Here is a 14,438-nt window from a genome sequence, read left to right as displayed (position 1 = left end):
GGGCGACGGGGCGAGGGGGCGACGGGGCGACGGGGCGACGGGTCGACCGAAGGTTCCGAGGGGCCACGTGTGCCTTCGGTTCCTCGGTGCAGAGGCCCGGTGCACAGGCTGCGCGAAGGGGGACTGCACTCGCGAGTGCGCACACCGGCGCGTAGACACGTAGACACGTAGACACGTAGGCACGTAGGCACGTAGGCACGTAGGCGCGTAGGCACGTAGGCACCGGGAACCCGTGAACCGTGGGACGCCTGGCTGTTCGCTCGGCTGCTCGGCGATCGAGGTGGGGGCGATCGTTTCGCGAACGATCGGCTGCGCGGACGCGTTTTCGGCTTTCGAGCGTTCGGGAAAAGTTTCCGCGCTCGAAACGCGAACCCCGTTGGATCGCGTGGTCCCGGCTCCTCGTTGCCGACGGTAAATAACGGCGGTGCGGTCGCCCGCGGCGCGCGGATACACGGGTACGCGGGTACGCGGGTACGCGAATACGCGGATACGCGGACGCGTAATTGAATATCGCGAAAACGGATCCGGGCGCGCGTCGATCGTCCCGTTTAACGACCGAGCCTCGTCTCTCGATCGAACGCTTCGAAGAGCCCCCGAACCGTTTCGCTCGAAACTCGGTTCTCGGGAATCGAAGCTTTCGAGATCGGCCGTTACGAGGAGCAATTTTCGCGAAAAAATTTCATCGATCGCGCCACCGCCGTCGCGATCCTCGTCCCGCGATTACGCAAATTACGGCTTTCGCGGAGGAAACGCGTCCAGTGAATCGAGAAATTGCGACGAGCCGTCGAATACCGGCCGAAAGATAAAAAGAAGCGAGACTCGTGTCGCGGTAATCGCTCTCGTACGTGTTCGATGATTAAGCGAGAAGCGCCGAAGACTCGCTCCGGTTCGTTAAAATTCCAGTTGGTCGGAATTTATCGGAAGCTCGGTAGACGCGTCGGTTCGGAGTTCTCGGTATCGCGCGGCTCGAGATCGAACGCGACGCGACGCGACGCGACGCGACGCGACGCGTCAAAGGCGAGACGGTGCCGTAAGAGTAACCGCCGACCGAACCGCGTGTTTCGAAACCGAAGAGCAAACTCGGCACGCGGAGAGGTTCGCGGCTACCTCCGACCTCGAGCGAGCTCTTTGCATCGAAAATGCGTTCTTTCGTTGTACGCTAACGACCGGCAATTCGCGACGGAATCCGCGCCACTGTATTTTCTCGCGTTCGATTTACCTCCGTTGTTGCGCAATTGCGCTCCGTTTGCGCTTTACGTTCGTTCGGCGGTCGAAATTTCGTTCGAGTTCCCGTTCTCCGATCGCGGAGCACGGCTGCGAGGGAAGCTTCCTCGGGAAGGAACCGCTCGAAGCGATTCGTGAAACAGCAACGCTCGCTATCACTGGGAAAATAGGAGCGCGAGTAACGCGTTTGCGCGGCAGTTTGCGGAACAGTGCCCTCGATTCGTCTTTACTCGTTCGTTAATTGCGCGCGCGGAGAGGAGTTTGCAGCCGAGAAACGAGCCGGTCGATAACTCGAGACCCCCGGATCGGAAACGTCCGCGCTCGAAGCGTCTCGAGACGCTCCGCGAAACGGAAGAAATCGCGCGGATTCGATCGATCTCGCGACCGGGAAAGGAAAACGAGGAAAACGAGGAAAAGTAGGGAAACGAGGAAAAGTAGGGAAACGAAACGGAGAGTCCGGCCCGTAGCGACATCGTACCGGCGCCCGCGGAAATCTTCTAATTGCTTTCTCGGGACGATTAGCGAACAAAGAAGGCACAGTGGGACGGCTATTTGTGGAAACCGGGCAACCAACCGGCCGAGCGGTTACGCTCGACCTTCGCCTGCCGACGCCAGAACTCGGAGAACGGCTCCCGGTTTCTCGCGAAGGTTGCGCCTTCCGTCTCGTCCGCTTCGTCCTCGCGTCGCCTCGCGTCGTCCTCTTCCGAGCATTTTTCTCCGGGATCCTGTTTCGTCCGGGCATCGAGGAGAAAACAATCGCCGGGATACTTTCCGTTTCTCGTTGGCGACGGGAAGACCGACCGGTATCCTCGCGTTCGACGACGTATCGAGAACGAGAACGAGAACGAGAACGAGAACCGAGTTCGTCGTCCAGTCACCGACTCTCGACCGTGCCGGTATCGAAACACGATCGCCAACTTCTCGAAACCCCTCGTTGTTTCTTCCCTCGGTCGTCCTCCGTTTCTCCGTTTTCGTTCGTTCCCCTCGCTGGCTTCGCTTTACTCTCTCTCTCTCCGGTTTTTGTTCCACCTTTCCGTCGGTATTTGCGCGAATCCTCTTCTTCGTAGAGGGTTTTTTCGTTGTTTGCGCGGGAAATTCGATGCGGTTCGAGGGCCGGATCTCGCGATAAAGCTCTTTTTTTCCTCGTCGGGAGGAAAATTCTGCATCGACGCGAGGGAAAAAAAGGTTTCCCCCGTAACGGCGGTGCGTGGGATCGCGCGGATCGTCCCGGATCGTCCCGGATCGTCCCGGATCGTCCCGGATCGTCCCGGATCGTCCCGGATCGTCCCGGATCGTCGAACATCGCGGAGGGTGAGTCTTTGGTCGCGATGTCGCGGCTGGCTCGCGTAATCGCGGGGATCACCGGCGGCGATCGGGCTCGAAAATTCGGCGCGCGAGCGATGAGAAAGCGAGCTTTTTTTCGAAACGTAGAAATTACGGTCGATCGTTCTCCGCTCCGTTGGCGGAGCTCCGTTGAACGACTCGAGTCCACCGATCGATCGGTCCGAAGGAAACGATCGCCGAGCGTACGCGCTCGACTCCGCCCGGTTGATTATTCCGCGGCGGTCTATAAATAGCCGCTCGCGTCGACTCGGTTCTTTCTCGGGTACCGTACGGTCGTCCGAGAAAGAATCGAACCCTTTCGAACGCGAGGAAACGGTTTCCTCGCGAAGCCAACGAGCCGGCCGATCGATCCTCGGAGCTTTTTCGCGTCGCGCTCGTCGTTGCGAGAGCTTCGTTGTTTCGCGCGACTCGGCAACGGGACGTCGAACCGCTCGACGAGTCGATAGGAGCGAGCTCCTCGAGACGAGCGCGGTTCGGAAGATTCGAATCGAGGCGGAACCGTTCGCCTCGGGACCGCGAAAGATCGAGTCGACCGGTACCCCGGACCTCGCTAAATTCTCAAAATTCCGTCGCGGTACCGGATCAAAGTGTGATCGTTCTCGCCTCGTTCCGTAAACCGTACCTCTCGCATCGCTCTTTTCGCGAGAAGATACGCCCGTACACCGAGCTGCTTCGCATCGTTCTCGGCGTCGTTGTTCCATTTTCGTTCGCTTCGAAGGAATTTCGCACTTTACGGCGCACGCTGCTCGAATCGGTCCCGGGTGATCTTGCGGAGGGTAAGTTTGCGGAGAACGGTGCCACCTTGTGCCACCCCCGCGCCGGACCGAACGAAAAACGCGAGTCAACGGCTCCGTGATTCCGTTGGACGATCGCGATAGGTCGAAAGGGCGTAGAGAAATCGTCGGTTTTATACGGACGATAAAAGACGATAAAGAGCCAATGAGGTCCGTTTGCGGTTGCCGGGGTCGATGGGTTCCATTTGCGCCGCTCGTAAAATTAATTGTCCGTTTCTCGACGATCTCTGTTCCCCCGTTCCGTTCGCCGCAGCGAAGAGCTCTTTCGTTGGCCGACCGTTCGAACCGGCGAAGAAGCTCCGAGCTACCGCTTCGATTCCGCGGATCAGATACGGACTAATAGGAACTCGAATTCGCGGGAGATCGCTCCTCGTAGTCGTTTGCGCTCGTTGTTAAATGCGCCGGCGAAAGGTAAAAAATTTGCAATTTTTTCCTTTCGGAACGGCATCGTTAACGCGCGCGTCCGTCCGTCCGTCCGTCCGTCCGTCCGTCCGTTCGTCCGTCTTCGGTCGATATCCCGAACGATTTTCGACGCGGTCCGTTCGAAAGCGTCGATTCGAAGGGCTGGCGTTTACCTCCGATCGCGATCGTTTCGATCGTCGGAGCGACGGCGCTGCGAACAACGCGAAACGCTGGGTCGATATCCCGTCTTTGAAAAATCAACGGGAAACGAGTTTCTCCGTCTAAACTCGTTCTTTGCTCGGTCGATGTTCCTTCGCGCTTCCGTTCGAGTGGTTTCGCGTTGCGCGATTCCTCGTCGGATGGAAGGCAAGAGAAAGCGATCCGCGCATCCGAAAAGAAGATTACCGATCCAGGAAGAAGAAACCTCGTGGACGTACCGCGTGCCTTCTCCGCGTCGAACGTCCATTTCCGTTTGTTCGTTTTCGTTGCCGAGATCGAGCGTACGCGGGCGAACGCCTCGAGGCGTGGCGTTGCGAGCTCGGGAGGACGCCGCGACGGCTCTCCCGTCGGAATTCTCCTGGGAAACGTTCCGGTGGCGCTCGTTTCGGAAGGCAACGGATCGTCCAGCTCGAGGGACGATCCACGATCTCCGTAAATCGACGAGCGAGCGTTACTTTTTTTTCCGCTTCGGTCTCGATCGTGGATCGCGCGAGAGAACGGTATTCGCGGAGCGACCGCGATCCGCTTTCGTATCGGCGGAACCGTGTATCTCGAGCGTCCCTCTCGTTGGCTCGCGGTCTCCGGTTTCGCTCTCGAAGGCGGCGCGGAGGCTGCCTCGATGCGTAAAAAAATGTCGCCCCTCGAATTTACGAGTCGCGGGGGTTGCGGTCCCTCGCAACCGTGGATCGATCGAGGCCGAAACCGCGAAGAAAACTCGCCGGGCGAAAAGGTAGTCGCGAAATCGTTTCCTTTCGTTTCTCGCCTCGACGGCTCCGTCGGGAAACGAACGCTTCGGACACCGGGAGGTGTAACCGTTGCGAGACGACGCGGAGTTTGCGATCGTTGGCCACACTTTGGCGTTTCGATCTCGGAGAGACGAAGCGAGAACGACCCGCTCGCGTCGTAAAACGCGAAATCGATTTTTTCCTCCGAGAGAGAGAAAGGAGGGAGCGCGTCTCGTGAACGGTGTAAATCGAGGGAGGAAGAGGCGCGATCGTAGAAAGCGCACCGATGCCGGGACGGAGTTTCTCGGTCCGTCGGTCCTCGAGCGTTTTCCGGGACGAGGGAACCACATGGCCGCGCGTACGTGCCCACTCGGTATCGGTAGTGGTCGATGAGAGTTTTTCCCGGTCCGGTTCGGTTCGATTCGGTTCGGTTCGGTCCGGTCCGGTGCGAGCTCGTTTTCGCGAGTTACATCGGCCGTTGCGAAACTCTCTCCGTAGCTCGCGCGTAGGTAGACGCGCGCCTCCTCTTTGCGACGTTGTCTTCGGAAACGGGACCGAGACGAGTTCGAGCAACGCGCGTATAAATAACGATCCGGAGCGGCTGAGAAATTCGAGATTCTTCGTCCCGTTGGAAGCGCACCGACAAGGTCCGCGTCGTCGCGGCGACGTCCTCCCGATCGATTCTTCCGTACCTTTCCTTCCCTTCCTTTCCGTCGTTCCGAGCGATACCGATTGCGAACAAATTGTACGTTCGAAGGCAGTTTGCGCGTCGTTGAACGACGGGGTGGACGGTTGCGTGCCTCGTCGACGCCGCGAACCTCGATCGTCCGATTCGAAACTTCGATACGTACCTTTGTTGCGTCGCCGGCCGCGTTCGGTCTTGGTTCTCGACGCGGCGATGCGAGACAACGACGTCGCGGTTACGGGTAGAAGAGCGCCGAACCGGGGAATCGCGTTCGCGAAAATTTCGACGAAGGATCGGTACGATTTCCGAGGAGCGCCCAGCGAAAAAGATCGTCCATCGAGGTACCTCTCGAGCTTGGAAAACGCGCCCGGTCACCTTTTCTCCCTACGATCGAGAAGACCGAAGATCGCGTCGCGGAGAGCGATCGACATCGCGGAATCCTGGACGAGTCCAGCTTTCGCGGAGACGTTCGAGCGGTGGCGCGCGATCGAAACCGAACGAGAAACGGTGAACGGGAAACGGGGAACGGGGAACGGGGAACCAACGGGCCCGCGAACCTTTCTCGCGATCGACCAACGACGCGCGACTGGACAATGCGCCACGGGTACAGTGCACTCGGCCATTCGCCGTCTAACATTAGACAAAAACAGAAATAGACGATAATTTGCAAGTCGGACCGGAGGGAGGACCGCCGGCGAGAGGAGAGGCGCGCGGGAAACGAAAAACGAGCGCGTCCGTTGGAAGTGGGCCAAAAGAACACCTCCGGGGAACCCCGGGAGACGCAATTTGCGGAAAGCCCACCGATCTCGCGCGTCTCGCACGGTCGCGTGGAACCGTTGCGGGAATCATTTCCTCTCCTTTCCGCCCGCGTGTATCGCGAGTGACGTTTTCCAAAAATTTCAGAGAGAGGATCGGTTCGAGAAGATTTCGGTGGAAGAGCAAAGTTGGTCGAAACGCTGGCAAAGGACGAACGAACGCGGAGGCTGCTCCTCAACTCGCGGCTCGCGAACCACCGAGTTTCCCGTTTAACTCGATATTCCGTTCGGATAGACGGTTCGATTTTTCCTCGAGGCGGGGGGAGTGGGTCCCTTCCTTTCTCTCGGCCCGGGCATCGATGCTCCCGAGGAAGAAGTTTCCGCTCGTGGAAAGTTGGTTCGATTCGGCGACTCCGAACAAAGATTCGTTCGCGTCCGCGTCCGCGTCCGCGTCCGCGTCCGCGTCCGAATCCCCGAAAGAGGGATGAACGCGCGCGTGCCTCTCGATAATCGCGCCGGGTGCGTAACCAGAGGCGACGGTTCCTCGTTTCCGGCTCGAAACGAGGAGGACGCGATCCCGTTGTCCCGTTGTGCCGTCCACCGCCGGTGGAAATTGGTATTCGTTCGCGTACCGCGTCGACGACGAACCACCGTCGAGCGTTTCCCTTCCGCGCGAAACTCTCCCCTCTCTTGCCGATACGAACCCGAAAGTTTCCGCAATTCCCGGGAACGATGCGCAACGCTCGATCCTCCGGCATTGTTCCCGCCGCGTTCGGAATCCGTTCGAACGCGACCCCTTCGAGTTCTTCTCGCGATTATCGACGATAATACCGAGCAAAAACGCCCGCTCCTCCGAGCCTCCGACCCTCCGAGTTTTCGAGAGAACGCGGAAACTCGAGACGCTGCTCGCTTTCCCTGGAAAGCCGCGGCAATTAATACGGACGCGTGTCAACGACCGCGTAATTAGCCAAAGTCGACTCCGCGATAATTGGTCGGAACGAACGATCCGAGCGAACGGCCGAACGCGGCTTTATTTTTTCCAACGACTCGAGTCGGCCGAGTCGCCACGAGGAAAAGGACCGTGCGAATCTCGATTTTTCTCCCGAGTTTCGCGAATCTTTTCGATCCGAGTTCTCGATGCGCGATCGCAACGGGCTCTGGGTAGTTTTCGGGGAATCGCTTCGTTGTCCGTTCGCGAGGGACGGTCGGTGCTCACCCGCCCGATCCCGATTCGTAATTCCGTAATTTGCAACGAAATCGCCTCCACTCCGCCAGAAACACCTGACGCCGTCCCCGAAATTTCTCCGTTCCGGCGTATCGAACGGAGAGAGGGGCCGATGAGAAAAATCGTCCCCTTCGAGGAGGGTGGTTCTTTTCCAACGGACGGGTTCGCGCGCGATTTCGAAGCCGGAAACGAATCGACGAATTCGTCGACCGGCGAAACCGCGCGCTCTTTTCCTCGAGCGACGAATCTTGGACGAATGTTGCGCGAATCGCGATAACATCGAAGGAACGCGGTGGATCGGGAACCGACCACCCCGAGCGATGCGCGATTGTTCGCGTTCTCGACGCGTCGCCGATCGCGTGACGGTCGCGAGACGGTGAGAAGGAAATTTTCGGAGGGTCGCGGAGCGATTTGCCGGTCCGCGAAGCCGGACCGTCGCATCTTTTCTCGGTTCGGTTGCGCGAAGAGGGCTTCTCGTACCGGGCGAGAAACGAAATTCACCGAAAGCGAATCGAGTTTACCCGCATCGCGAGACCAAAGGGTCCAACGAACCAAAAAATCGAGTTGCCGCGCCTTCGTCGGCCGAGACGAGGGGGATCGGCCAGTGGAAGACGAAGACGAGGTGCCGTTCGACCGACCGACCGACCGACCGACCGACCGACCGACCGACCGAAGAGGTTTCCCGGCACTTTGCCGGACGGATGTTTCGACGAATAATCGCGAACGAACGAATTTTCCAAAGGAAACCGGAGAGCGCGTCTACGCGAGAGCAGAAGATTCTCCGAAAGGTTCGATCGGTGGGGTTTCTTTCTTTTGTTGAAAACGGCGATTCGTTTCGACGTTGAACTCGTATCTCTCGAGCGAGGAACCTCGTAGGATCGAATATTCGTTCGGTGGTCGGTTCCGGCGGGCTTCGCGACGACCGGAACGTCGACCCGATTATGTTTAATCGCGGTCGTTCCCCTGGTCCGCGAAAGGGTCGCGCGCCGGGAACCCGAGCGGAACGATAACGCCGATAACTCGTCTTTTTACTCGCAACGGAATCGCGTCTTCCTCCGGGCATCGCCGTTTCTCCCCTTTCCGTTCTCTTTCGCGGCGTCGGATGTCGAATTTTCGGGCACGCGAACGATCGTTGCGCCGCGACGCGACGCGACGCGACGCGCGTCTCCGGTAACGGATCGGAGAACGAACGGAAATCGATACGGTACGAGAGAGAGAAGACCCTCTCGAGCAGCCGTTCGACGGAACGGTGAGAATTTTCGATTTTCGAGCGGTTCGCGAACATCGTTCGAAAATTTGCGCGTTCGTCGCTCGCGATGCTCACCGGTATCGAGGTTCGGCCGCTTCTCCTCTCCGCGGCGGAGTTAACGAACCGGGAAGATCGATGGACCGTTCTTGACGGATGAGCGAGGAAAGAGAATCGCTCGTAACGTTAGCGGCGGCGAGAGCGCGAATCGTCTCGGCACAGTCGGCGCTCCGCCGTTCACGGCCGCGGAACGCGAGATTACGGATCGTCCGACGCCATAAATTCCTTTTCCCCTCGCGGGTTCGACGAGGGTGACTCGGGATTTCGGGCCAGATTCCAGCGCGATTCCCGTCGAATTCGTATAAATCTCGCCGGTCCGCGAAATTTCTGGGCTACTCGATCGGACGGGTCCGTCGGAGTCGGCCGCAACGCGGATCGATATCGAGCACGGGATATCGAGCTCCGTCGAGAGCGGACCGCACCGGGACCCGGACGAGAACCGAATCTCGTACGCGGCAACCGTGAACGCAACCTCGATCCCGCGCGATTCCCCTAACCACGCCTACGAGTACTCGCCTCGCGAGACCTTCGACTCGGGGGATCGTCTCCGGAGAATTTACGGGAGACCCGCGGAGAACCGTCTGCGGCTGACAGTTTTAACGACCCAGGGAAGAAGACCTCGAGCGTCGATGCGCGGTGCGCGTTCCGCGTTCCGCGTTCCTCTCCTCGTCGGGCAATTCCGCCTCTTCGAAAACGATCGGCGGCCGGGCGTTCGCTTTTCCTCGAAATCCCCGATGTTCCCATTGTCCGCGATTCTCGCGAGTATTCGCGACGCGAATTCCTCGGCGAAACGATACAACGCGTGGGGTTGACGCGCGCCGGAAATTAACCAATTGTCGTATCGGCGACGAGAGGCGGACGAGAGGCGTACGAGAGCCGTACGAGACAGGCCGCGCGACGTCGAGCTTTTGTTCGTCGAAGAGGATCGCGCGTTCGCGACGCGAACGAGGAAAGCTACCGTTGCCACGTTCGTCCCGCGAGACGAGGAAAACCGGTACCTCGAAACGAACGGAACAACCTTCGCGTCGACCGATCGAATTCCAGCGATCTTGTTCGATCTCTCGTCGAAATCTATCATCGGCGGAATTAACGGGGCGTCTGGGTCCACGTGTCCCGGCGACGCGCCCTTTGTCACCGGCCAACGATACGGGCCGCTCGGATAAGGGTCGCGAGCGGTAGGAGCTCCCCTCGCGAACATCGGACTCGCCTCGATCCTCGGTCCTCGGAAATCAGGGGGATATCCGGTGGCAGCCGGAGAAACGAACCCGGGAGAATCCGGTGCGGTGTTGGGAGTCGTATCGCGTTTCCCGATAATTCGATCGGTGGTCGTTCCGCGTCCGTTCGCGTTTCGCTCGAGCCAGACTCGTGCCAGTCGTTCGATCGCGCGCTCCTCCCGCGAGCCACGCGTCCTCGTCGACGACCGGAGAAACGCGAGGATCGCGCAGGGCCTCGAGCTCCTCGAGCGATTCGTTTCCGCGAGCTTGGACAAACTCCCCGAGCGTTCTCGAGCTTCGCCTCGCCTCGCCTCGCCTCGCCGACGCGAACCGAGCGAAACCGTATTACCGGGTACCCGCCGCACTCGTCGCGAACGCGCTCCAATTATTTTTCCCTCGAGCCCGGGAGGAAAACGTATCGGGAAGCGCGCCTACGCCGAGAAACCGGGGAAAAAGAGCTCCGACTCGATACGGTGAAACTCGCGTCCCGATTACGCTTTCGAAACCGTATCGATCGCGGATCCCTCCGTTTCGTCGCTGCCGACGGTCCAACGGTCTCCCGCTTCGATTTCCTCTTCCCTTCGTTTCGCCTTCTCCGAGCCCTGGATGGAATCGACTTTGAATATTTTTCGAGCATCGACGATCCGACGAACGAAAAGTACTCGCGAAATTAGCGTTGTTCGCGAACAAACGAGCCAATTCGCGGCACGTGTCGAGGATCGGCCTCGTAATATTACGCGTAATCGCTTTCGGCTGCCATCCGCCCGTCGTTTCTTGCCGCTGGACGAACACCGTCCGCGCAACCTGAAAGCTCTTTCGATACCCTTCGGGCGTAACGAGCGCCCAACCAGCGCCCAACGAACGCCCAACGAGCGCCCAACGAGCGCCCAACGAGCGCCGATCGGCGAATTTCTTGCGACCGTTCGACTCGTTGCCGTTTCGGCTCTTCGAAAACACCGAAACCTCTTATACGCGGTGGCGTTGCCGAAAGGAAAACGATTCTCCGTGCACGCGTCGGCGAAACTTTACGAGACGTTTCGACGACAATTCGAGGGCGGCGAGGCGACGGCAAATAATATCGAGAAGGCGGTATAAATCGCGAGAACGAGCCAGCGCGCAATAACGTCGAAAGTTAGGCGCGCGTTTAATCCAACGGGGCGGCCGTTGTTACACGGTGTCCCGTATACCATCGCGGATATTGTGGGCAAAGTCTGCCATAGATCACCGGGAAGCCCTTACGATATGGAAATTATTCCGCGCGCGGGCGCGCGGGCGCGCGGGCGGCCTCGAGGCGTCGGGAAGGTTTTCATCGTAAATTACGGGTATTCGTGATTTAACCGTGGCCGCGCGAAAGGGGTGGTTGACGATGGTCGTTGAACGGTGTCGCCCTGTTCGAGAATCTACGATGCACCGTCTCCCCCTGCCTAGCCCCCGCTGGACCTACACGAACCAAGAAAACTCGGTCGAAGGTTTCGCGGGAACTCGTTCTTCGATTTATTCTACGGATAGTATCTACGGATTTATTTCCGAGGAGAAGCTCCGGGGTAAATCGGACGCTTCGCTCGGGCATCCGAACAACTCGGAGGAAAGCTCGCGTTGCGTCGCGTCGCGTCGCGTCGCGTCGCGTCGGCAACGACCTTCTCCGTGTAAATTCGATCTTTGCGAACGTTCGTCGCTTCGAAATATCCGTTCGAACGTTCTCTCGAAACGATATCGCGAGAGAAAACGCCGAGACGCGCGCAGAGGGTCCATCGATCGAGTCGAGCAGCCCTGCTCTTGACCTCGACAAGACCGAGCGAACAAGGAGGAGGAGGAGGAGCAGCAACGGAGGAAGAAGAAGAAAAAGTAGAAGAAGAAGAAGAAGAGGAGGAGGAAAAAGTACTCACCGCTCGTAGGAATTTGAGGTCGTGCAGAGCTCGCTCAGCATGCAGTCCAAATCGGTCGCCAGGGAATTGAGCAGCTGAAAGAGAAGCAAAAGGTGCGTTAGGGTTGTGGAAGCGCACCTCGTTTCGCAGCGGTACATCGATCGCGTTTTACCGTTTAACGAATACGCGGCCGGAATACTTTTCCGCTCCGATCGGACACCGTTGGGGATACATTTTCAAGGAAAACGCGTTTCGCGGCAACGAACGCGTAAAAAGACTCGGTGGAGCGTCAAATGCGCGAGGTGTATCGCGTATTTCCCCCCGAACCGGACAACGGATGGAAACCGATCGACGGTATTTGCGTCCCGATGAAGAAACTCGGCTCGGAAACGATCGAACCGGTAACCATCGTCCGCGCGGTACCGTTTTCTTCGCTGTTATCCTCCGCGACGCGTTCGACCGTGACGCGCGAACGCTCGAACACGAACTCTCCGAAACGCGTATTTAGGAATTTCGTACGCCCTTCGAACGAAACGATCGCCGAAAGGAAGAAGCGAAACCGTTTCTAGAGTATCGGGGAAGAAACGGAGTTTCCACGGTACGGCTCCGATGCTTCCTTCCTGTATTTGCATCGCATCGTGGAATCGGAGCCCGGAAAATTACAAGGTTTCCGTTCCGAGCCACTTTCGCAAAGTCAATATTGAACGCGGAGAAGGCGTCCGATAAAGTTTCGCCGCTCGACGCGGGGACGATATCGGATCGCGGAGAGGAGCCGTAACCTCGTACGCGAGTACGCCTCCTATACGCGTACTAGCCGAGTCGACTCGGATCTCCTCGCGAAGCTTCGCAACGAAGAAAGAAAAACGGGACGTCGAAGCGGCTTCAATTTTGCGAGCGCAAATTTTCGATCGACGCCACCGCCGCCGCCGCCGCCGCCGCCGTAACGGAACGGAAGGAACCGTGCGCGAAAACGAGCTAGTAAATAATTTCGTTCGAAGCGAAGGGCCAGTTCGACGGTGAACGCGAGGAAACTCGGTCCAAGGTTGTTCCACGAACGACTTTCGAGTCGGAAAGTTATCTTCTCGCGATTCTTCGATATTTTTAGTCCGGAACGGCTGGAAACCGCGCGAGCGCGATAAGCCGGAAAAAGTAAGAAACTCGAAACAGTTGGAGCGCGCTCGATCGTTTCGAGTCGGGTGGACGATTAACGCGCGAATCCGGGAACGAACGACGTACATATTTCGAAAAATATTGTCGACTCTGGCCGTCCGTTCCGTGACCGGACTCGGGGAGGCTCGTAACAGCGCGGTATAACGCCCGTTCTCGAGCGCAATTTAAATACCACCGGAACCCTCGCGAGCGGCGTTCAGAGTTCGAGTCGACCTTAAAGGGTCATCGTGAGAACGTAATTGCGATTCACCCCCCCAAGTTCCGAGCCGTCTCGGTCCTCGAGGCTCTCCTGCGTACGCGTCCGCGTCCGCGTCCGCGTCGAGAACAACGATCCGTCGATACGAGTATCGCGTCCCGATTCGCGACACGGATACCTCGTCACCGGTTCCATCGAACTTTGCCGAACGTCCGTCTCTATCGACGCGCTCTTCCTCCACGTTCGAAATCCTCGTTTCGAAAGAAACGCAAAGCGGAACCGAATATCCGCGCTCGCGACCGCGAACGAGAGCAAGAGCGAGAACGAGAGCGAGAGCGAGAGTCGCGTAACGCGATACCTTCGGTTCGCGCAGCGAAGCTCGCGTACGCTTGCGCTGCTGGTACGTATTCGGTGCTCGAAGTCGAGCGAACAACGAACCGTGGAACCCCACGGGACGCTGCTCGGGTATTCCGACCGTCAAAGTTCCGCTCGCGAAACCGCTCGCCGATGGAAATCGATGGAAACCGGGAGGACGGGCAGCCAGTGAACGCGCGAACCTCGCGAAAACGATCCCTCTTCGAGGAGACGCTCTCCGTAAAATGTGACGGTTCAGGGTCGCTGTTTCCGGGCCGGCGAAATTGCGATGGCGCAACGTCGAAAAGCTCGAGGTTAATGGGAACCGAGATCGAAAGCTTCGAATTCCGCTCGCTTTTCTTTCCCGTGGGTTCTTTCGTCGCTGGTTAAACACGGCCGGCTCGTTTCTAAGAAGGAACAGTCGCGTAAAAAGTGTACACACCCGTGACGCGTTTACAATTTTTAATGGGCTCGAACCGTCCGAGCGTGCATTCGAGGCGCAAAGAGCGGTAAAACGGCGGTTCGCGAAGCAAGGATGAGCCGGTGGAACGTTTCCCCGCGAGACCGGCCATGGCCGACTTACCGGCGTCTCTCGTTCCCAGCTTTTCAGCCCCTATGAAAGACGCAGAAACGATTTCGACGTCCCTGACCGGGATAACGAATCGCGCCTCGGCCCCGCTTCTCGCGTTCCAAATTCCGCGATTTACGTCCGGATAGCTCCGAGGTTCGTTTCGTTCGTTTACTCGTTCGTTTACTCGTTCGTTTACTCGTTCGTTTACTCGTTCGTTCCTCCTCCCGGCCCTCGATCCGCTTTCTTCGTCCGAGGCTTCCCGTTTCTTTCCCCGCCCGTCGAGAGCGTTTTAAACTCCGTCGATGCCTCGAATCTGAAAATCCACCAACTCTAACCCGGACCGACGCGTAGCGTGCCGCGATGCCCGTTCTTTGCGCGCGATACTCTCG

At 58.5% G+C, this 14,438-nt stretch overlaps 1 protein-coding gene across 8 annotated transcripts in view; it reads right to left on the bottom strand.

The window, feature by feature from the left end:
- Window positions 1-14,438, bottom strand: part of Spri (Src homology 2 domain-containing protein sprint) — an 88,725-nt gene that overhangs the window by 38,627 nt on the left and 35,660 nt on the right. For 6 of the 8 annotated variants that reach the window (XM_076316603.1, XM_076316604.1, XM_076316612.1 and 3 more), the window contains one exon: window positions 11,780-11,853. In XM_076316603.1, the coding sequence (XP_076172718.1) occupies window positions 11,780-11,853 (74 nt within the window). Of the gene's footprint in view, window positions 1-3,190; window positions 3,744-5,559; window positions 5,971-11,779; window positions 11,854-14,438 lie in introns of those variants that run through there. The other 2 variants (XM_076316606.1, XM_076316611.1) reach the window with 2 other exon arrangements.

Source organism: Ptiloglossa arizonensis, chromosome 7 (genome assembly GCF_051014685.1).
Source record: "Ptiloglossa arizonensis isolate GNS036 chromosome 7, iyPtiAriz1_principal, whole genome shotgun sequence".
Lineage (NCBI taxonomy): Eukaryota > Metazoa > Arthropoda > Insecta > Hymenoptera > Colletidae > Ptiloglossa > Ptiloglossa arizonensis.
The sequence above is the reverse complement of the archived record's forward strand: the minus strand, read 5'-3'. Positions and strand labels throughout refer to the sequence as shown.